General features: G+C 38.9%; 1 protein-coding gene across 1 annotated transcript in view; it reads right to left on the bottom strand.

The window, feature by feature from the left end:
* The window catches only part of LOC115065366 (ran-binding protein 17-like), a 110149-nt gene that overhangs the window by 68912 nt on the left and 16881 nt on the right, over window positions 1–24356 (bottom strand). The window contains exons 4-11 of the mRNA XM_029546254.1: window positions 20910–21076; window positions 18955–19020; window positions 12561–12665; window positions 10645–10810; window positions 7933–8006; window positions 5862–5981; window positions 3990–4136; window positions 2572–2744 (exon numbers count right to left, since the gene is read on the bottom strand). Coding sequence (XP_029402114.1) covers window positions 2572–2744; window positions 3990–4136; window positions 5862–5981; window positions 7933–8006; window positions 10645–10810; window positions 12561–12665; window positions 18955–19020; window positions 20910–21076 — 1018 coding nt within the window. The remainder of the gene's footprint in view (window positions 1–2571; window positions 2745–3989; window positions 4137–5861; window positions 5982–7932; window positions 8007–10644; window positions 10811–12560; window positions 12666–18954; window positions 19021–20909; window positions 21077–24356) is intronic.

Genomic DNA, 24356 nt, shown 5'->3' on the forward strand with positions numbered 1-24356 from the left:
AGAGAGAGAGAGAGAGAGAGAGAGAGAGAGAGAGAGAGAGAGGTACTAGAACTAAGAAGTGAATTTACTGAAGTCATAGCAAATTGCTCAAAATACAAACCTGCTTCTCTGCAATGGCAAAGAAAGAAAATGAACGAGGACTACTAAATAACAGAGCTGCACGACTTAAGGAGCATGGCAAGTGGGGTGAGGGTTCCTCCTTAACGCAAGCACTCAGGAAGTGACGATGGAAGGCTCAGGAGGCTAAGTGCAGCCTCAGCTACAAGTAAATTTAAAGGCTACCTTGGAGCCCATGAGACACTGTTCTCAAGTAAATATGTAATAATAAATGTTTAATACAAAGGTACTAACTGAATCTAACTAAATATGCTCAAGACTAAAAGCTGCAATTATAAAGTACTGACAAAAGGACGCTAGAGAGCTAGACAAATGGAAGGACAGATGTGCCATATCCACTGACCACAAGACCCGACCCTGCCACAATCTCAGTTCCTCTTCCAGATTAACAGATGACATTGAGCAAAATTCCGACAAAGCAGGCATTTCCTTGTAGAAATTCCAAGACTGGGCCAGAGAGCTTAGCTGGCACAGTGCTTACTCTGAGGCCTGAGGACCTGACCTTGATCCCTAAAACTTCATAAATAAAGGTGGAAAGACAGAGACACCCCATGAAATGTCCTTTGACCTGTACACAGGTGCTAGGCATGTACTCTCCCCCATACAATAATACATTTTTAAATAAAATAAGAGCCTGAAAAACCAATGTTAAGTTTTACATGGAGAAAAAAAAAATGAAGCACAATTGCCAATTTTGAATAGTGAAAACCAAATTGGAAGACTCACACCATCAGATTTCGACATTTATTTTATGTCTAGTAACTAAAACAGGGCACAGGTGGAAAGATATGTGGATTACTATGAATAGAGTTTCAAACTGGAGCACATATATGGGGTGCGTTAATTTTTAACAACAATATGAATGGAATTCAACTAGACAGGATAGTCTATATCCACAAAGGGTGCTGTGTATAACTGATGATCCAAAGCCAAGGCTATGGGGACAAGAAGAACTTGGACTTAACATGACACAAAAAGATGAATACATACATATTATACATGCAACAGGATTATAAAACCTGGGGTTTGGTTGTTCATTTCCCGTTCTGAGACACAATCTTCCTGACTAACCTAAGCCGGCCTTCCATGGATTATTACACAGAGCTTGTGACTTTCCTGCCTCAGCATCTCAAGAGTTGGGCGTACAAATGGGTGTATCCACACACACAACAAAAATTAACTTCAAGTAGATCACACGCATAAGTGTAAATCTTAAAACAATAATGAATAAAGAAAACCTCTGACTTGAATGAGGTAAAAATTCCTTATACACAGCAGCAAACACCCACAGAACAAAAATAATAAGCGGGAGTTCATCAAATATAACTTAAAAGAAAATATAACTCTCTAAGACTTGTGAACAGAATATATAAACTTCTAAAATCTTAATCTAAAGAAATAACCCACTTTTTAAAAGGGGTTGGCAACAGATTTTTAAAAATTACTTTCACTTTATTTTATGTGTATAAGAACTTTGCCTGTGTCTCTCTGTACCCGTGGAAGCCGGAAGAGACCTTCAGATTTCCTGGAATTACAGCCAGCCAGCTGTGAGCCACCATGTGGCTGCTAGGAAAAGAGCCTGAGTCCTCTGAAAAAGAAGCCACTTAACCTTATGGCAAAAAAAATCTGACAGACACCTGGCAAAGAATAAATGCAGACAGCAGATAAGCATATGAAACAATGTTCACTGTTACAAGTATCACGACTCATTGATGGAATACAAATTAAAAGCACAATGATATACCACTACACACATACTAGACTTACTATAAAATTAAGAAGACCATCAACAGCCAGCAATCAAGTCCAGAGCAGATCAAACTTAGGTGTTCACATGAAGGTATAAGAGCAGATGTTACAGACATTTTGAAAAATAGTTTGGCAGCTTTTTATAAAGAAAATATATACTTACCATACCACCAGGAAACCCATATAAAGGTATTTTGCACAGAGAAATGGGAACTTTTGTTCATATAAAATTGTGCACAACAATGATGTCAACAGTTTATTTGCACTGCTAACAAAGTGAACAGCCCACATGTCATGAACAGTACGTGGGTGCACAGATACAGTCACAGACGGGATTCTACTCTGCAATAAAAAGGAAGGAACCCCAGAGACAACATGGAGGGACTCCAAAGGCATATGATGCCAAATGAAAGGCAGTAAACTTCATCTGTACAATAACCGAGAACTGGCAAAAACTGTAGGAAAATAAAACGATTAGTCATTGCCAGAGCTGTGTGCTAACTAAAAAGGGACCAAGTGTTTCTAGGTTTTGGGACTATATTCATGACACTCAGTATCACCAGTGCAGTGGTAGCTATACAACTGGACACACTTGTCAGAACTTATATACTGTACACCAGCAACAGTGGACCTTAACATTTTACTTCAATCTTTAAAAATTACAAGATGAGACAGATAAAAATAAAACATTTAATATTTCAATACCTCACAACAATGGCAACAGATTCCAAACGGGACGTGATAAAGGCCTTTGTGATTTCAGGTGCATAAGTGTCTAACAAGTGGGGTTCAGCTGACTTCACAAAAGGAACGGATGCTACCATCCTCTGCCACAGAGTTAGTAAGTAATGAACACTGTTGGGAGCAAACTCCCAATGCTACAAGGAAACACAGCAAATGTTATTTAAAATGGCATTATCGCAGTCTAGACTAGAAATCACAGAGCACAGTGACTACAGATAAAACTGACTGGGGTTCTTCTTCTTGTTCTTGTTTAGGTCTTTTTGTTTTGAAACAAAGGCCTCATGTATCCTAGGCTAGCCCTGAATTCATTGTGTTCTAAGACAGACCTTTAGCTTTGGCTTCTCCGGTCTCCACATCCTGAGGGCTGCTACTACAGACATCCACTGCCACACCCAATACCTGCTGCTAGGACAGAACCTGGGTCTCTGCGGCTGTCAGGCAAGCATTCCGTCAGCCAAGCTACATCTCCAGGCCTGATAGATAAAATTAACTTTTACTGATAACAAAGCTCTCTGCAAATAGCAAATTTTGCAAATCTAATAAGTATTTAAAAACTAACATCTCTCACTATGCGACATACTTGAATGACTACTAAAATGTTCCCGAATTTCCTTAAAATCTATTACACAATGTACTGGCTAGTTTTGTGTCAACTTGACACAGCTGGAGTTATCACAGAGAAAGGAGCTTCAGTTGGGGAAATGCCTCCATATGCCTCCAGGAGATCCAGCTGTAAGGCATTTTCTCAATTAGTGATCAAGGGGGAAGGGTCCCTTGTGGGTGGTGCCATCTCTGGGCTGGTAGTCTTGGATTCTATAAGAAAGCAGGCTGAGCAAGCCAGGGGAAGCAAGCCAGTAATGAACATCCCTCCATGGCCTCTGCATCAGCTCCTGCTTTCTGACCTGCTTGAGTTCCAGTCCTGCATCCTTTGGTGATGAACAGCAGTATGGAAATGTAAGCCAAATAAACCCTTTCCTCCCCAACTTGCTTCTTGGTCATGATGTTTTGTCCAGGAATAGAAACCCTGACTAAGACACACAAGTATTTTGGAAGAGTATTATCAAATGGGAATAGAGTTTCCCATCAACTTCCAAAGGAATTTTTCCATAATACAATCTATAAAAACATTTATTTCTTTCTTTACATAGATTTAATTAGATTCCCACCACTCTTTCATTCCTAAAAATTTAAACAGAATATCAATTTTTATTATGTGTTGCAATGACTATTTTACCTAAAAACTTTGTAAAGAATAATAATTCCCTAAGTACACAAAAAAGTATTTAAAAAAAAAAAAAAAAAAACCCACCTCCACCAAACCGATACCAAGAAACTGACTTAAAATGATGACTTAACTTCGAGCATACATTTGTACTTACCTGAAGGCTAGTAATAGTAAAATTGGCAATTAATCCAATCACTTCCGCATACTCCTTCACCAAAACTAACTCTCCCAGCTGATAGTTTGTCTTTAAACGAGCCAAAAATCGACAGAATTCATGATAATTGCCAGGATCAGACAAACCCTAAATTAAAATACAAAAGATAGGCTCTTCAAAGAAACTGATGAAAATCCAAGTATTTATTTCTGTTCTGTGCTTTCACGCACACTGATTGTGTGGCAGATGGGTAGCTATGATAACAGTCCTGGGGAACTGGAAGCAAGTGCATCCGTCCTGCTAAGTTTAGTGTCCTTGCTAATTACAGTAAAAAAACCTAAAATAGAGCTTTTAGAAGCAGTATCACACCAAGATGACAAAGATATGTTTGTGAACTTTTACACAAAAAGCTTATGTGGGGTGTGTGTGTGTGTGTGTGTGTGTGTACACATTATACAAGTGCACAAACACAAATCACAGAAAATTATTTGAATTTAACTACCTGTGTTCTGTAGTCCCAAGTTAATATCCTGTTTCTAAATGACAAATCATTCAAATAAATTACTGCATGTAGATGACAGGTGACTTTTAGAAGAAAATTTAAAAAGGAACAGGCCAAGAAAGAGCTTTCTAGAGTAGCTAGAATACCAAAGGCATGTTTCCCTATATTTAAACACTTTGCAGAATAGCTGGCATATGACCACATTTGAAAATGAATTAGTTGAATACTAATACTTAAAGCATCTCAAGAATTTTAATAATGGGGGTTCTGGGGGGAAAAAAGTACATATTACCTAGGAAAAAGTCCAAAAATATATCTTAGAACAAGTCTTTTCATACACAACTATGATTCTAAAATACCAGATTGACTTTTACAGTGGCCAAGTAACTCCCACAATACGGCTCACAAATGACTTTTGTCTTTAAGATAAAGCCCCATCTACAAGCAAAATGCGTAAACATGAGCCCTGAACTAAGCCTGAAACTGTATATGGAAGGGTGCATGGTAAGGCATCCCACCTAAGAACTACTGCGGTGCAGAGGGGGTGGGCAGTGAGGTATCTATGTGGGCTGCACATAATATATTACATACACACTTGAAATTGTTGGAGTAAATAAAAAATATTGTAAAAGAAATAAAATGAAAAAAAGATCTCTTCAATAGCCAGGAAAACAAATAAGCAAACAACAGTAACAAAACCCAAAAAACCAAATGCCTTCATCTCTATACAAAGATAACTGATGGCCCAAAATTGTCAGTAATTGCGAAGCATAGAGACAGCTCTTCAAGCTGCCATTTATGTGTTTATAGTCCATGGCTTAACTACAAATGTTTTCATCCATAAAAAAAGAACTGAAAGTGACCCAATTCTTGTCAGACACCCTACACCTCGCATGAATGTCTCTGCATGTGTGTGCTGACACCAAAGCGCCGCAGCTACCACAGTCTAGTTCTAAAGCTACGAACCAGGTGTCCACAAGAGGGCAAGAGACACTATTTCAAAATTTAAAGCAATGTATTTCAATATTAACAATTAAGTTTAAGTTGTCGCCTACTACAAAAAGCACCTCAGCAGCTTAAGGAACACAAGCAAGGACATAAAGTGCAATGATGAAGACAGACGGAGCACCACACATGACTGCTATCACAGTCACCTAAAACAAGCACAAACAAAACTCTGGAAGGAACACTGAATCTACATTGAAATACTCTCATTAAAAAAAAAAATGATTATAGCAAATGAGACCTCAGGAAGATGAATATAATACTAAATATTTTTCCCAAACCATAATATATTTAAAAATGTATTCTATACCAGTGAGCAGAAATATAATTTCTATGTGCTAAATATTAAGTTATTTCATAAATACCTGGGGGTTTTCAAGTATCCTTTTCACCCCTTTAATTAAGTTACCAAGGTACTTGGCGCGCTCAGGACTGCTAAATAAGGATCTTCTTGTAGAAGCAAACTGAACTAAGCATGAAAGTGCCTGAAAAACAACAGAATTTTTTATTTTAATTTTAAAAGTGGCTCTGTCCACTATCACCATCCACAAGCCTCGGCCCCACACTAAAACAGCACTTGTAGATATTCCCCCTCACCCTCCTCTGCTTGGAGACTGCATTTTTCTATCTGGCTTTCAAAACCTTGACATGTTTGTTTTAATTTTTGATCTGCATTTTACAAAGGAAGGGGCCTCAAGGGCTGGGGAGATGGCTCAGTGGGTAGTGACACTTACATGACCATCTGAATACAAAGCTGGACATACCGACATGTGCCTGTAATGTCAGTATTGTGTTACAGATAGACAGACAGCCATTCTAGTCAAAAGAGGAAGGGAGCTTCAGGTTCAGAGAGATACTATCCCAAGAAACTAAGACTAACAGCTACAGAAAAAGTCCAAGTGTATGTATGTATATATGTACATGCGCGCACACACAAAAAGACCAAGGACATTTTAAGGAGAAAGGAGGAGGGTTTCACTGTGACATTCTCATGATTGTGGGGGTGTTCTTATTTGCACCCTATCTGTCCTCTCCTTCTTGCTGAACCCTTTATTCTTCTGATTGTGAGACATCTATTCTATAAGCTCTTTATGCCAAATCTGCCAAAGCAGGCACAAGGCATGGATATACTCAGGTGCCTAGCTGCTTATGATACCTATTCTGTCTATGAACCAATGACATATCCTAAATTATATATTATGGATCCTGAAAAGGAGAAAAATTCCTTAACTGAATCAGGCATATAACAAATGTATTTGGTCATAAGGTACTTATTCTATGCCATTCAGAAGTATCTTACAGGGGAGTTTGGTAAATGCTGCTGGAAGTGTTAGTAACTCTCTGAAAGTCCCTAAGGAGTATTTCTGACCTAGTTATCTCCCTAAATTTCCAGGCCATTTCATTACCTAGATTCCTAACTCCAACAGTACTCTGTCAAAGGACAAACTGACCTCTGAGTGTTTAATCTGGGTTTGTATATTTACTTGCCCAGTTAAAATTACCATTAGTTGCCAATGTTAAAATATTTCTATTAGGAGATTTCATACAAAATGTCTGGATCTTGTGGTAAGGGTAAGAGTGAGAACAAACATGAGAATCTTCCTGTTTGGCCCATATTCCAGTTTCTGACTTTCTTTACTGTTTAAAAAATTAAAACTGCCAGGCGTGGTGGCGCACGCCTTTAATCCCAGCACTTGGGAGGCAGAGGCAGGCAGATTTCTGAGTTCGAGGCCCACCTGATCTACAGAGTGAGTTCCAGGACAGCCAGGGCTACATAGAGAAAGCCTGTCTCAAAAAAACAAAAAACAAAAACAAAAACAAAAAACTATCCTCCTTAAACAACTCTACTGCACAGGACTAGGAATCACCAGTCTACTCAAAGCAAGGCACCAGTGCATGGTTTAGGGGATTTAGAGGCCTGAGATTCCATCTCAGTGCCTATTCTGGTGCCCTGGTAGAGGTTGGTAGACTGTCCTGGCTTTGGCAGAGAAAAGATCAGTTACGGATTCTGAGCTTAATCACTAAGTGGAGTTGACTATTAATAAATCCTGTTAACAGATTCTGTTAACAATGTGTAAATTTAACAAAATACATTCAGAAGTGAGAGAATTACTAGAGAAATATAACTCAATTAAATGCATAAGAATTTTGAAGTGTATATTACCCTTACTTCACATTAGAAAAGAACCACACGGGCAAGGCTGAGCCCGGCACGGAAGCGGATGAGGATGGAAGACAAGTTCGAAGGCAGCATGGGCTATACCATAGACCCTATCCAGAAGCAAAACCCGAAGCTAGACAGTCATGCAGCTCAGTTACCACGCTAACATCAAAGGTATGGGGCCATGGGTGCAATTCCCCAGCAGTGCAAAACAGCAACAACCAGCTACTGAGGGTCTTAACATCTTTAAGGACTAACGAATGACTTGTACTTACTAACTGAGAGAGCAGTGGTGGGAGCGAGTGATACAAATTGAAGAAAAGATCCAATGTTTCTGGCTCTAGGAAAACTGGAAAAAAGATGATTTTTCTAACACCGTTAATTTCACTAAAAGATTCCACATAAGAATGTCAAGACCTTTACATATGGCTACTCACTGCAGCTGTACTATTGTTTGTTTGTTTTTGTTTGTTTAATACTGACTTTGAGACCAAGTGTCTCTATGTACCCCTGGTTGTACTGGAACTTGCTTTATGAACCAGGCTGGCTTAGAATTAAAGAGATTTTGCCTCTGCCTCTGCTTCCTGAGCGTTGGGATTAAAGGTACCCACCACCACAGCCTGCTTACAGCTGGACTACTCTGATTCTTAAAGGCTTTTTTTTCCTTTGATAAATGAAACAGTACAGACGTAAAAACTTGCTAGTAAGATGGGTCTTAGTTCTGTACAATATCTACACTTCTAAGTAGAATGTTAGTTTGTATTTACCCTAAAACAATAAATATGGGGTAAGGAGTACTAGGAAGCTTATAAAACAGCAGCTGTGCCCTGTCCCATTCATATATTTACATTTAAAATGGTCACCATGGAGCTGGGGAGATGGCTCAGAGGTTAGGAGTTCAATTTCCAGCAACCACATGGTGGCTCACAACCATCTATAATGAGATCTGACGCCCTCTTCTGGTATGACTGAAGACAGCTATGTGTACTTATATATATAAACTAAACAAACCTTTAACAAAAATGGTCATCATACAGTTTCACTTGATCCCGCCTTACCTTAACTGCGTTAGATTTTAGTTCCTAACTTACCAATCCCATCTCTGAAATATCCATCCTTTCTCTTCCCACTATAATCACAATGTGTGATACAATCAATTCTAAAGTGTTTACTTACATCATAACCATGCCAAAAATAGCAGATGAGCTGAAGAATACTATCATTATCTTACACTTAAATGATCTCTGTACTTAAGCTAAGCACAGTGGCTTGGTTTAGTTGTATATATCTATCTGCCACTAATTTTTGCCAAATGTTTTGACAAATTCACCAAAAAAACCTTAACATTTCCATACAACCAATATCTCCAAACATCATTTCCATTTGCTACACCTGTCACCTATTGATCGACCTCCACTGGCAGCCCTTTGTCACATCTTGTCTCCTTTTCACATGTTTACTGTCATCTTGTTTGAAGGGTCCCTTTTACCAGCCCACTTCTAGTCTCTTGCCTTGTATGTGAAACAGTTTGCAGAAAGCAAGCCCTCAAAGGAGGGATCTAGAAGGACTTGCAGGTCTGAAAGTGTCCTGCTTTTAATCATTTCCATTGAGTTTGAAATCCTGCAGCAGCCTGAGGCTGCTAAGCCACTGTGAGTCCCTGCTGTTACAGAGAGGCCTAGTGCCACTCTAGAGCCAAACCCAAGGAAAGGGACTTTTTCTTCCTCCAGCACATCAAGCCGTTTTTCCTGGGCCTTCATAAACTCAAGGCTGGTGTGCATCTTTTTTCACCCATGATACTGGGTACCTAAAGCAACTTCTATTCATATTTCGTCCTTCACTGAGGAGAAAACTATTCGGTTTCCAACTCCCTTCTGTTTTCCCCACTCTCTCTTTCTAGACCCTCCAGTAGTCAAACCCCAACCATGTGGCTCCGCCTTCTAATTCCCTCACGCGTGCTCTCCTGTCTCTATCTTGCTTTTTAAATTCTACTTTGTAAATTTCCTTAACTTTCTCTTCCAAGTTATTTACTGAATTGTTAAATTATGTGGCAAATGTTCTATTCTTGTCTCAGGAGTGCGTTAGCCTGTTTCTATCTCTAGGGATACTAAACACATCCTTTTACAGTTTATTTCTAGTCTTTGCCTTGTACAGACAACTTAAAATTTAAACTTTCTAAGATTAACAAATGAGAGATTCACATATAGTTACAAGAGCTGATCACCACACTGGTGATCTCTTGTAAACAGTGCCCCACCACCACAGCCAGCGAGGCCAGCACAATCCTGCAGCCGTGCAGTCCAGTCTTATGTGCCTGTGATTTTTATTATTACATGTTGGTTTATGACATTATCACCCATCAAGATGTAGAACGCTAAATCCCCTGTTTATTAATCTTTTATTCCTAAATTGGAAGTCCTTAAAAAAAAAAAAAAAAAAAAACTTTTATGTTAACCCTCTGATATCCCCAAATCTGATGCTTTTCTGTTTAATTCTGCAAGAAACACAGCTATAGGAGGGAGATGTCCGACCACAGGGCCAATGGCTGTCAGTTTGTCTCCCAGTTGCACAGGTGAAGATCCAAACTAGAATAAAGTCTCCTTGATGCTGACTCTCCAGTCCTGGCCCCACAGCTACCCTGACTGAGGAAGCCTAGTTCCTCTTGCTTTCTTCTGGGTGGCCCTCCTGTCACACAGGAAACCCCAACCCTGCTCTGCTCAGGCCTGGGCTCTGATTCGTTCACCTTGAAACTCTGTCAGAGCCTCTCCACTACCTATGTAGGCAGCTCTAGTACTTGTCTTTTTTCCTGAAACCAAAGTATAATTGTTAGTATGATATGAACTGGACAAAGCATTTTACCACTGAGTATTAGTAGCTGTTCTGAATTAGACCACTCAGAATAGAGCAGCACTACAGCGTAAGCCGGGTTAATTCTGCCCCGAGTATGCTGACCACCTCTCATGCTAACCCTCCCCCTTCTCTCTCCTTACTTGTTCTCCAAGCTGTTGGAACCTGCACTGTGCAAAGATCATCGGCAGATTCGTCTGCTGCGCTGCCCAGGAAGTCAAAACTCAGGCAGCCGAGCACCAGCTTCAACACTTGCATTACCAGACTTTGTTGATCTTGATCCTGAAGATTTAAAGGTTTGGCCAACACCTTCAAATTTAAAAATAAACATTACGATAAAACATTATCACTAAAAGAATTGTAGCTTCATAAATTTAAATATTTCTTTAATGTGAAATAAAAATTAGTAAAAATAAAACAAAATGGTAAAAATCATTGTCCACACATTTCTATAATAGACTACTTTCAAACTTCACCTTGTAAAATGAGAATAAAAATATATTACATATCACAGATTGCCTTCTAAAGCTGTAAGAGGCCAGATGTAGTACCACACACCTTTAATCCAAGCACTCGGGAAGCAGAGGCGGCAGGAAGCGGAGGCTGCAGATGGCTTGAGTTCCAGGTCTACAGAGCTAAGCTACAAGTCAGCCAGAGCTACACAGAGAAACCCTGTTTCTAAAAGCAAAACCAACCAAACAAAACAACAGCAACAACAAAAGCTGAGGCTTAATTTTCTCTAAGAAAATCTGAGCTAGCATGTCGTGTAAAGGAGATGCATTCAACTAGTGCAGGCCGCCAGTATTGCTAGGCCACAGCTTCGGGAGCACCGCTCTGCCAGGCTTTTCCTAAGGCCGGGTCCCACAGAGCCTCAAAGGATCTCTTGGACATTATGAATTACTTCTAGAGAGGCCTAGACTTCTCCAAAAGTGATACAAAGAGAGATGAGGTAGATAGGTAGGAGTATACGTAAGCAGACTAACCCTAGGCAGTACTGCTCAGTCAGATGAGCTCAAGAACAGCAGTTCTATTTTATCTACCTTCCTAAATGATATTTTTCCATGCTACAAGAATATTCTTAAAATAGTCGTTTAATTAGGCCTACTACAGTGACTCTCAATGTTAACATACAAGATTACAATTCTAATCTAAACACGTAAAACCTGGAGCACCTTTCAGTGTAAAATGTCCTCAGCACTCGAGGTCTGGACTTGGGTGGATTTCACATTCCAGATTTTGAAATTTTTCACCTGGTAAAATGTATACAAATATTCTAAAATTTAAAACACTCCAAAGTCTAAAACACTTCTGGTCCCAAGCGTTTATAAAGGACACTTAGCCTGTAACAGAGAACTAAACAGACATGAGGCTAAGATCTTAATGTGATGCTCTGGAAAATGCTTTACACCACCATATAAACAAGCTTGAGCAGTGTGATGGAACCAACCCTTCTTAGTGCGACAGAGCCTTACATGACAGAGGAAGGCCATGTATGCTCCACGCTGCACTGAAAACAAGTCGGAAATTCATATTCCCCAAATATTAAAAGAACTTTGGGGAAATAATGAAAAAAAAAAATGGAAAACTAGCTGGGCGTGGTGGCGCGCGCCTTTAATCCCAGTACTCGGGAGGCAGAGGCAGGCGGATTTCTGAGTTCGAGGCCAGCCTGGTCTACAAAGTGAGTTCCAGGACAGCCAGGGCTACACAGAGAAACCCTGTCTCAAAAAAACAAAAAAACAAAAAACAAAAAACAAAAAAAACAAAAAAAAAAGGAAAACTAGTTTTCTATATGGGCAAGCAGAAAAGGAAATTAAAACTCAAACTAGTCTGTCCAAGTCAAAATCAACAAAAAGAAGGTAGAAACTACTATTGCCTAAACACAAACACTGAATTCTCTATGGCGTCATCTTCCTCCCTCAGGGAGTAAAATTTGCACAGATCTACCATATTTAAGACTGACCACACAAGTCTCTTAAAGGAAAACGATGCACTAGAAATTTATTCAAAGCACTTCAGGTTCCCAAGCTACTCTAGGAAGCCGAGTTAGCAGCCGACTTACCTGTTTCAGGAGAGAGCACGCTAACACTAGAATGTCTTTTAGAGAAGTGTCACGGAATGAGGTAGCTACTTTCCTATGTTTTGCTGAAGGTCTGGAATAATCAACCTAAAAAGGTCAAGATGAGTTAAGTTTAACCAAAGCCATGGAAACATAAGGCAAAGGTACTATGTAACATAATGGCACTAGTAATCAGAAAAGCATGAAAACAGAGCTTTCAAAGACTGGGAGGGAGACTTGATGGCAATTCCTCAGGACGGAGACAACGTTAGAACCCACCCAAAGACTATCAATGTTTCAGTGCCAATGTAAGACCCCAATAATAGCACCACAGACACTGAGATGGTGGTTTCGTGAACTCTGTCCGGTACTGTATATAACGTAAATAACTTCCCCTAGCTCTCAAATGCCCCCTACAGAACACCTACAATGCCACCTCTATTAAAATACTCTTCAAATTCTCATATGTGAATTGGCTAAATGAATCAGTTACAAAATATTTTATATGAAAGTATTTAAATGTCATTGGGTTTATATTACTAAAATTTTGAAAACAAAAGTAAAAACATACTCAAGAGTTTGATTATGCACACAGCATGTCATCTCAGAATATTTTACTAGCTAAAAAAAAATTTTTCCCCCAAGCCAGGGTCTCATTACATAGCTATGGCTGTTATAAAACTAGCTATGTAGACCAGGCTAGCCTCGAAATCACAGAGATCTGCCTGCCTCTACCCGAATGCTAAGATGAAAGGCGTCTGCCACCACCACCTGGCCAGAAATTAACTTTTTAAGAGAAGTTCAGTCCCTAGCCTAATATGTAAAAATTATTTACACAGTGGTATTAGAGCGAAGAACACTCACTTAATACCCATGAAATGATAGGTTTTTATCGCCAGCACTGGCTCCTCTCTATGATGAATATATAATATATATATAGACAATACATATATATTATATATATATGCTATATATTTCCATTTATCAATAGGAAATAAACAAGGCCAGTTCTGATAGTTATTACCACTGTGGTCTAGTTATTGTAGATTTATTATTTATCTCTTTTGCTATTTGAAAGATAGTAGGAAACCATTTTCCCTCTGTTTTAAGAATTAAATAAATATACATATAGTGAGCTAAGAACTGATTATCTGATACTTTCTAAAGTCTAGCATACAATCCAGACTATTCTTAAATGCTACATGTACTTATAAAATATTAAACGTAGGTCCGGCAGTGGTGGTACATGCCTTTAATCCCAGCACTCGGGAGGCAGAGGCAGGCAGATTTCTGAGTTCAAGGCCAGCCTGGTCTACAGAGTGAGTTCCAGGATAGCCAGTGCTACACAGAGAAAGTCTGTCTCGAAAAAAAAAAAACACCATATATATTATGTATATAAAACATAATAAAGGGGCTGGTGAGATGGCTCAGTGGGTAAGAGCACCCGACTGCTCTTCCGAAGGTCCGGAGTTCAAATCCCAGCAACCACATGGTGGCTCACAACCATCCGTAACAAAATCTGATGCCCTCTTCTGGAGTGTCTGAAGACAGCTACAGTGTATTTACATATAACAAATAAATAAATCTTAAAAAGCAAACAAACAAACAAAAAAACCATAATAAAGTCCAAAGGAACTATAGAAAGTAGTTACGGGAAGTAGTCAATGTATGGTTTTAATTACTTATCATTTACAGCATCTGCTCTAAGTCAAACTTACTTTGTGTGTATGTTTGGTGTGCATGTATGTATGAGCACACATATGTGAGCATATGTGTGGAGATCTGATGTTGATACTGGGTGTCTACCTTGATCACTCTCAGCTTTATATATTGAGGCAGGGTCTCCTAATGAACCTGGGCACACGGTTTGGCTAATCTATGTAGCCGGCTCGCCCTGTTGAGTTCTTGTTTCTGAACCCTGGGATTATGGGCAGGTTGCCATACTCAAAAGGCTGTGCCACCAATTCTGGGGATGCCAACTCTGGTTGTCATGTCTGCATGTCAAGTGCTTTGCATGCAGAGTCACCCCCCCCTTCACTAAATCAAACTTTAAGGTTCATCTCTCCCACTTCTCTCATGCTAAAAACAAACGTCAAAACCTTTTCCATAAAAATCAGTAAAAGTACACAGCGTCACAAGCCCTGTTTAGAAAGTACTCTTAGCATGTTATTTCACTTAATCCTCACATCAGTCTTTAAAATGCACACTATTTATCACATCTAGAACATGAAGAAAAGAATTCTAAATTTATGCAGTGCCTTCTACATATACATGCTATCTGCTCTTAATAAAGGGTGTCATTACCTCTCTTTGAAGAAAATCATGCAGAATTCTTTTTAAAAAAAAAAAAAAAACAAGAAAAGAAAAAACTTTGTGGATAGGTAGGAAAAGGAAGTGAGGTGTATCTGGGGAAGTCAGGGGAGGAGAGTGAGTATAATCAAAACACATTCGAAATAAATAAACAAAAACCCTCTAAGAACTCTGAAATAAAATTAGAAATCTGTACAAAGCAATAGGCCATAAAGCTAAAGTCAAATCTGGCTTCACCGGTGCCTTCCTCGAGGCTTGCATGCTCACTGCATGAGGGTTACCTGTATAGATTCTCTTTTGAGAGAGACTGAAGAACCATTTCCCATTGCACATGTATGCATCTACCGTGCAGGCATGTCAATTTTGCTTTGGTAACTATATAGCATATATATTCAAGTAATGGCAGATTCGGCTTCTAAAAATAAAGGATAACATTTACAATCTTCTTTTAACTTTTCGGAAAATTACGTTTGGATCTTTTTCTGAAACGATACATCCACACATGGATAGTGTATGGTGGTGCACATCTTTAATCCCAGCACTTAGGGGACAGAGGCAGGCAGAGTTCTTTGAGTTCAAGGCCAGCCTGGTCTATCTATCTGGTGAGCTCCAGGGCAGACAGGACTATGACACTGCAAAACCATGTCTTAAAAATAAAAATAAAAGTAAAAAATAAATAAATAAATGTAAAGGAAGGAAAAACACACAACCACAACCACACCAAATAAGTGTATAGTACACTTCTGAACATTGTAGAGCACGGGACTTAACACGTGTAAATCTGGCCAGCAGAATACCAGTTGAAGTAGAAAATTAGTAATGTCTTCACCCCCAAATTAAGCTCAGTAAAATCAGCTCTACAGAAGATACGAGCCAAAAATATCCCAGTATGCCAAAAATCACACTTTCAAGTTTGGAAGGAGACAGTATTACTTTGGAAATACAAGATCTCTCTATGCAGCCCATCTGGCCTCAAATTCATAATCCTCTTGCCTCAGCTGCCCAGCTATAAAATCGAAGGAGTGTGGCTTTGTTATCTGTGGATAACCTGGAGCATCTTGTATGAGAGGAACAAGAGGACAGACATAGTGGAACATCCCTGAGATCCCAGTACTTGGGAGGCAGGAGGAGCAGGGGTTCAAAGTCACTCCCTGCTGCTCATAGCAAATGTGAGGGTCCCAGGTCAGCCTGAGCTACAGGAGGCCCCTTCTCCAAAAAAAAAAAAAAAAAAGGAATGTTAAATGGATACAAAGGGTGACTTGAAAGATTTCTTACTGGTGAATTATAATCTATTAAATAAAATTAGAAACCTGTATTAACAACATAAGCTTGGTGACAAACAGACTATTTTCAGAAGTATAAAGTACTTCTCCATTAAATATTTAATAATTACAAAGAGAAAAAGAATAAGGAAGCTAAGTAAAGAACATGTTTAATTAAGAAATCAAAGTGAGCATTGACCATTATTAGACAACTTGAACCATACGCTTCCTGGCAGGAGATGCTAAGAAAGCCATAGTATCATTGCTGATATTCCTGATTTAAAAAAAAAAAAAAAAATGTAGCCGGGCGTGGTGGCCCACGCCTTTAATCCCAGCACTTGTGGGGCAGAGGCAGGCAGATTTCTGAGTTCAAGGCCAGCCTGGTCTACAGAGTGAGTTCCAGGACAGCCAGGACTACACAGAGAAACCCTGTCTCAAAAAAAAAAAAAAAAGTAATATGGATTTAATAATGAGGAAACACTGGATCACCTCAAAAAAAAAGATATTTTAAAAAACAACTAGCTTGTAAGCTTTATGTGTCAAGTTATGTGATGGATAGATAATTTTATGTCAACTTGACACAAACTAGAGTTATCTAAAAGAAGGGAACCTTCACTGAGAAATGCCTCCATAAGATCTGGTTGTATGGCATTTTCTTAATTCATGATTGATGAGGGGAGGCAGAGTCTATTGTGGGTGGTGCCATCTATGGGCCTGTGGTCCTGAATTGTATAAAAANGCAGGCTGAGCAAGCCATAGAGAGCAAGCCAGTAAGTAGTACCCCTCAGTGACCTCTGCATTAGCCCTTGCCTCCAGGTTCCTTCCTGCTTGGGTCCCTGCCCTCACTATATTTGATGATGAACCTTTACATGGAACTGAGTAAATAAACCCTTTCTTCTCCATGTTGCTTTTGGTCATGGTTTTTCATCATAACAATAGTAACCCTAAGACAGGTTGTAAAGCAGAGGGAATCCTCCTGACTAACCCTCCCAGACTGAAGAGGACTAACACGGTGTGAAAAGCAAACATCTTGATTCTAAGCAGGCATCAACCCTAAGGATGTGCTGGGGCTGAATGGGGAAACAGGACTAAATAGCAAAATGTCACATTTTAAAAATATAATGGTAGTATCATGATCATGTAGGAGAAAGAATGTCCTTGTAGAAGAAAATGTAAAATTATTCTCTGGGGCTATAGGAATGGGGGAGGGGCATCATGATGTCAGCTTTTCAAGTGGTCAAGAGACATCTTTGTTCTGCCCTCCAAACATTACTGAAAGTTCCTTTGTATTTTTTAAAAGATACTTGGTTGCTCTCTAAGATATCCTTTTATTAGAATCCATATTGCCATTTAATAAGGACCTAAGTGAGGAACTAGGGACTGAGGAGCCCGAAAGCCCTCTCTCAGGGTAGCCTCTACGGCCATTGGTGGGAAAGTGGGAAACGAACCAGTTTTACAGTTAGCAAGTATGAAGGCTGGACGCCTGTGGTCCCTGTACTAGTCTCTCACTTTTATGAAGTGAGTTGACATGCCAAAACTATTTTTAACTTGTAAAAGAGAGCGCCAGTTCTTCAAACTCATTCACAGATTACGCAAGGTCCCCATCATCATACTCTGCCCACAAGTTGGCTATTGCCGCCGACATGGAAAGAGGACCTGCCATAGCAGACAACTGCCACAGAACTGTGAGAAGAAAAGTGATGGGCACGCAAACTAAGGTGGTTTTAAAATGTGGAAATTCTATAAAATTTGTCTTAATTCATCACAGAACAGAAATCAAATTGTGTTTCTCAATTCTACAATATTGTGGCTATACTGTGACTACAAAGGGAGTTGAGCAGCAGCTGTGCTTATATGCACACTCACAAAGCAGTCAGGAGGATGCAGCCTCTCAGCCCAAATGCCCCTTTATAAAATTAAAATTAAGCCGGGCAGTGGTGGCGCATGCCTTTAATTCCAGCACTTGGGAGGCAGAGGCAGGTGGATTTCTGAGTTCAAGGCCAGCCTGGTCTACAAAGTAAGTTCCAGGACAGCCCGGACTACACAGAGAAACCCTGTCTCAAAAAACCAAAAAAAAAAAAAAAAAAAAGATAAAATTAAAATTACTCCATGTAGAACACAACTTCTACTTTTCTCCTACTGAACCCCATGCTGACACAAAAGGGGACACAACAGGGGGGACACATCCTCAGCTGCTGAGATCAAGGAGCCCTGTTGGGGGAGGTATAGTTTCTGGAAATGCTCCTTGTGCAGGGTGAACAAGTCCAGCTAGAAAGTGACAGAGTGCCAAGCATCTGTTTCTGGATGGGTCCTGCTATTCACCCAAGGTTAAGAATCAATCTTCTAAACTGTTTGCCCTTTACTTATAAGCACATAAAAGTTTGTGTTCCTTTCCATCTATATAATTCATTTTTATGGTTAATATATTATCTACTGGAATGAAAAGCCCATTCTCCAAGTATCCAAGGAACAAGCACTGTGGGGTTTCCTATGGTTGTGATTTTTAATGAAATAATTCTCCAACTAGTAAAACAAATACTTAAAAGGCTTGACCAAGAGTTAAGAGTTTCATACCAGCCAGGCGTGGTGACACATGCCTTTTATCCCAGCTCTCAGGAGGCAGAGGCAGGTGGATTTCTGAGTTCNAGGCCAGCCTGGTCTACAGAGTGAGTTCCAGGACAGCCAGGGCTACACAGAGAAACCCTGTCTCGAAAAACCAAAAAAATAAAAAAAGAGTTTCATACCACAAAACAACTATACATTTTGCCACAAAGAAACAAACTTACCTAAGCAAATTCCATGTCCTATTACACGGAAAAACTTACCAGGTTCATTTCCTGTGTCAATTCACAAAGGATTATCACTCCTATCACGCAGTGTTCCACTGTGCCCTTTGGAAAAATAACCAAGTCAAGACATGATTAGTTCTTCAGTGTAAACCAAGCGATACTTTTAAAAATGAAATGTCAGGGCTTCACAGTTGCCTAGTAATGGCCTGTAAAAGTATGTGGGGAAAGTATTGTTATTTATATAACTAAAAGAATTTTGAACTCATTTTTGAAGGATAAATTTTGGTACATGTAGTTAAGGAGAAAATGTATACCTACCTTAAAAATGCACATCACTCTATACAATGTTTCCCAGCATTTACAACCCATAATAAACTAAGCTTCAAAATAACATTTAATTTAGTACTTTTTCTACAATCTTAAGAATGGGGGAAAAATGATTTTCGTTCTAAAAATTTGCTTGTGGCCCACTGTGATAGCTGCATTCAATAATTAATAAGTAGCTCAGAAACTAATTTAAATCTCTTGATCAATTATCAGAAAAGATCACTTAGGCTCTTTTAATATCACTGAACAGTGCACGTGTATGGAGTCGTTAGGTGCCTTAATGAAGACATTCAGAGTACTCAATGTAGTAAGGTAAACATATGATTGTCAATATGGCATAGTTTCCATGATGTTTCTAATTAGCTTACAATTTAATTGTAAAACCTCCTTCAATTCATATCTCATGTGCACATTACTAACAAATTACCCTATTACAAAATCATACTAGAAAGCATGGGATTAAGAAATGCAGCATCAAATTACAATGCAGTAGTACAAAAGTGTGCCCAGATGTGCTCTATACATCTCATCTCACAGTTGTCACCCCTGCTAACTTACACAGAAACTAAGCAACATGATTACTAGGTATAATTAAGTTCATGTTATCTCAGGGCCACCAACGATCAACTCTGGGAGCACAGACAATGCGTTTTAATTCCTTATGGTCCTCCTAATTCCTATGTATTGGATCATGGTTACTCTATGTGCATTCGCTCAAAAAGTTGCACTGTGTGGCTCTCTAACCAACTGATAGTCTGAAGACTTTCCTTCCTTCCACTCATTCTTCCCTCCTTCCTTTCTTTACTTTTCATTTTAAACACCTGGAATTACAGGGGCCTGTGCTACTGAGTCTAGCTTTTACATGGGTTGAGGATTCAGAACGATCATCAGACTTGGCACAGTAGGCACTTTTACCCACTAAACCATCTCTCCAGCCCAAGAAATCTTAAATTTGACACCAAGTTAACCATCTTGCAATTAGAAATTACAGATATAAAAATTATCTATCACTAAATCCCTAAATTATTTACAAAGGAAGCAACAGGCAACCAGGAACAGGGGCAGCTTCTTAGCCCCTCTGCTGTCCCTCTGCTGTCCCGAAGCTAGAATCCAACAAGCTCTGCAAGCTCTGGTCTTTCTTTTTTCAAGTCAAAATATCAAAACTGGTGTAAATTAGGTATGAAATGTTATGATTTGTATCATGTATTAATTATATTTATATCATATGCTATGCTCTCATGATTCACTTGAGAACATTTCCTTAGAAAAATGTTCTAGGTGACATGGTGTGGGATAAAAAGCTGTCAAAAGACTTGCTGGCTTCCCAATAATGATTCACTAAGTCACTGTAACCTGTGTATGCTACTGTGTATGCAACATAAATCAGTTTTTTCACTTCTACAATGAAACTCACTTCCTATGGCTGTTTTGAAAACTGGGTAAATATGAAAACCATCATAAGTATTGCATGTACCCATACATGTCATAAATAAAAGCACATTTTAAATTTAGAAACAATGGTCATTTTCATTCTTCTGTTATAGTATTTTTCTTAACTGACAAATAATAAATGATCAGTAAGACTGTTTCCACAGAGAACCAAGTAACGCTAAGCCAAGGCCCTAATGCTCTGAGATGGCAGTAACTAACCCATGCCCTCTCACCTGGAGGAACTTCTTCACATCAGCAATGATTTCCCGGAAAACAAACTCATCCTTCTGAACCTCAAACCACCCCAACTTGGTGAGTTTAGCGATGACTTGAATCAGAGCTTGGATGACAAAGGGCGCAAGCTTAGGTTGGGACGCCACATAATTCAGGATGTAGTTTCCTACCAAGAGAATATCAGTGATCACTCCAACTTCTGAGAAACAAAATGTGAATCTTGTGAAGGAAAGCAGGGGGCAATGACATGCAATTTGATAAATGTTGATCCCTGTCACCAATGTGCACTTACTATACAGGAGATTCTGTAAGATTTATTTGGAAAACATGAGTTTATTCAACTATATTCTGATAAATCTTCTTGGGTTAACTTAAGTCTAATATGAATGTCAATTTTGTATTTGTAGATGTCACATGTAAAAACCTGACAAGTCAATGCAGAAAGCTGCAAGCCAAATAAGCCCAGCTATTTAAGTGGCACTGAACTATATAAGCAGTACAATATAACAGAGCACAGAATGGATGGCTACGGCCCACTGTTTGTCGTTACCTGTGCTACCCATTGTGCCATCCTAGTCTGGCCCATGACTTTCCATCTGACCACAACGTCCCAGCACCTCAAAAACTGCAACTCGAATGAGTCCTGCACCCTTCACACCTTTTCAAGACAAAAGCACCACATTTGCTGTATGGTGCCTGTGCTTCCAAATCACTTCATCTGTATGACGCTAACAAACATTTCCTACAATTCTATCCTTGTTCCCACAATCATTTTTCTCTCGTAAGGACTGTGCAGCATTGTATAGCAAGTCACTTTTAGAAATACATACAACATATTACAATAACTAAATAAGCCGGGCGGTGGTGGCACACACCTTTAATCCCAGCACTTGGGAGGCAGGTGGATTTCTGAGTTCAAGGCCAGCCTGGTCTACAAAGTGAGTTCCAGGACAGCCAAGGCTACACAGAGAAATCCTGTCTCGAAAAACCAAAAAAAAAACAAACTAAATAAGTAAATGCTTACTGTGAGGCTAAAAGATTATAACCATTTTTTTAAAACCTGATCTTAGTTAAGTGACATAAAGATATAATAGCATACAATATTGATAAGCTTGTACACAATGTATTTTTTTAAGCATTTAAAGCAATGCTTACAAAAAAAGTTAACACAGCAAAATCAATTGCAAGCTACCCAACTAAAAATGCTTCAATGGGAACACCTCCAAACCTGAGAACACACTAAGAAAGGAGTGGTCCTATCTGTCTGGAGGAGCTTAGGATACACTGAAAACCAAAGACCAGCAAGTATGTAGGACAGAGAGACAGCTCTGGAGTAAAGCACTTGCACACATGCACATGCAAAAGGAAAAGAAAGAATTAGAAGGGGAAGGTAGGGACACCCAGAACCTTTATACACTGGCTAGACTTCAGGCAGTTGGGAAAGCTGGGAACTTCACAGAAGTTTGCACAAACTTTCCATATAACTCAGCAATTTCATTCTTAGGGTTCTTCACAGAAAAACAGGGAAAACTGAACCATGAAAAGGCTCAGATGTAAATGTTCCAAGTGTAAATGCTCGTGGTGACAAGAAGTGAAACTCAAATGGTCAACAAACTCATCAACTACTAGTAAACAGATGTTTGAAAGCCATACATAGGGGCTGGAGAGGTGGCTCCGCAGTTAAGAGCACTGGCTGCTCTTCCAGAGGAGCTGGGTTCAATTCCCAGCACCCACATGGCAGCTCAGAACCGTCTGTAACTCCTATTCCATGAGATCTGACACCCTCACACAGACATACATGCAGGCAAAACACCAGTGAACAAAATAAAAATAACTAATCTTTTAAAGCCATCTGTATAAAAAAGGAAGGATGTACCAATGGACATGATGAACACCATTTTACTTAGGGAAAGGTATCATGTATGTACAAAAGCACTATATATACTATGATCTCATTTCTATGAACAGTTACAAAAAAATCAATCTATAAAAGCAGAAAGTACATAGGAGTGGGGACAGAGACAGCCTCTAAATGGTGTTTCTATGGTGATGAAAATGTTCTATAACCAAATGTAAGAATGGTCATACAACCATAAATTTACTACATCTAAAGCTTTCTACTAAAGGCTTATAACAGATTGATTCTGCTATGTTGACTTTTTTGCAAGCACTGGACTATATCTTATGATGTAATATGTATCATGGCTTGGTAAGCTGCAAAGAAGAAAGAAGGGAAGGGAGGGACTGAGTTATAAAGCAAGCACGTCTGAACTACACACGTGTCTGAGGTGAAAATGAGAGCATCCAGCCGAGCCACATGACATCACAGGCCAAGGCCGGGCTGAGCTGGCAGGAGAGGAAGACCTCGGACACAAACAAGAAACTGGATGGAACTCATGATGATATAAGTCACCTAAATAAGGATGGCTTTTCAATGACAAGCTCATGAGGAGACTTCAGTAGTGTGCTAGGAAATGGATCTGACTGATAATCAATGGGTGGCCAATGTTAATTATACTGTAATGGTAGAAATTAAGTGTGAGAAAATGGAGCAAGCAGTAGAAAACTTCAATTGTCCCAGATCATAATGTCGTTACATTCAAGTTTATATTCAGCTCCTATTTAATTGTCTTCAGAGATATCTTCATAACTGATGCAAAATAAGATGAAATCGTGCATCTTCAAGAAAAGATTAAAATAGTAAAAGTATCTTAAATTTCCTGATATTTATGTACATATAGTAAGATAACTGATCAGTATTAGATATTTGAGCTATGCTTGCTTACTGCTACAACAGTAATAAGTTTGGCTAGATCTTAAAGCTATTTTGCTAATTAATGTTTTGTGACATTTAATAATAATTTAGCAAGCATTGGTATTTTTTTGTTCTTGTTAGCTAAAGCACTTTTAGTTTTATCCTTCCCTAGTAGGTTATTATATCAGACTAGAATTATATCTGTTATATTTTGTGGTCTTTGTTTTCCTTTGTCTTTCTCCTGTTTGCCAAAATTCAAGTTGTGATTTTCAAGAGGACCTCAAAACAATTCTGTACTTAATATAAAAATTAATGTCTTTAGATAAATACTTTTATAGTTCTAATTTGGGTTAATAAAGATTTTTAAATTTATTGTTTACTTTTGTAATTATATACACAGCAAATATATTAGTGGCTAGTTTTTGTATTTGACAACTGTTTATCTTTCTACCACTGTGTTTAGGTTATATTCTATAAATACTCTTTATATGTATATATATATGGCTATAAATATAAATTTTGTATTACTGGTACCAAAAATACATTTCTTAAAGTTGAAATCATTTGCTTCTTCCATAATGGGACATTCAAACCTCTACTTGCAGAACAGCATGTGTTGGAAAGTTTGTTTAAGAATGGCTACTAGCGGGCTGGTGAGATGGCTCAGTGGGTAAGAGGACCTGACTGCTCT

This window comes from Mus pahari, chromosome 14, assembly GCF_900095145.1.
Source record: "Mus pahari chromosome 14, PAHARI_EIJ_v1.1, whole genome shotgun sequence".
Taxonomy (NCBI): Eukaryota; Metazoa; Chordata; class Mammalia; order Rodentia; family Muridae; genus Mus; species Mus pahari.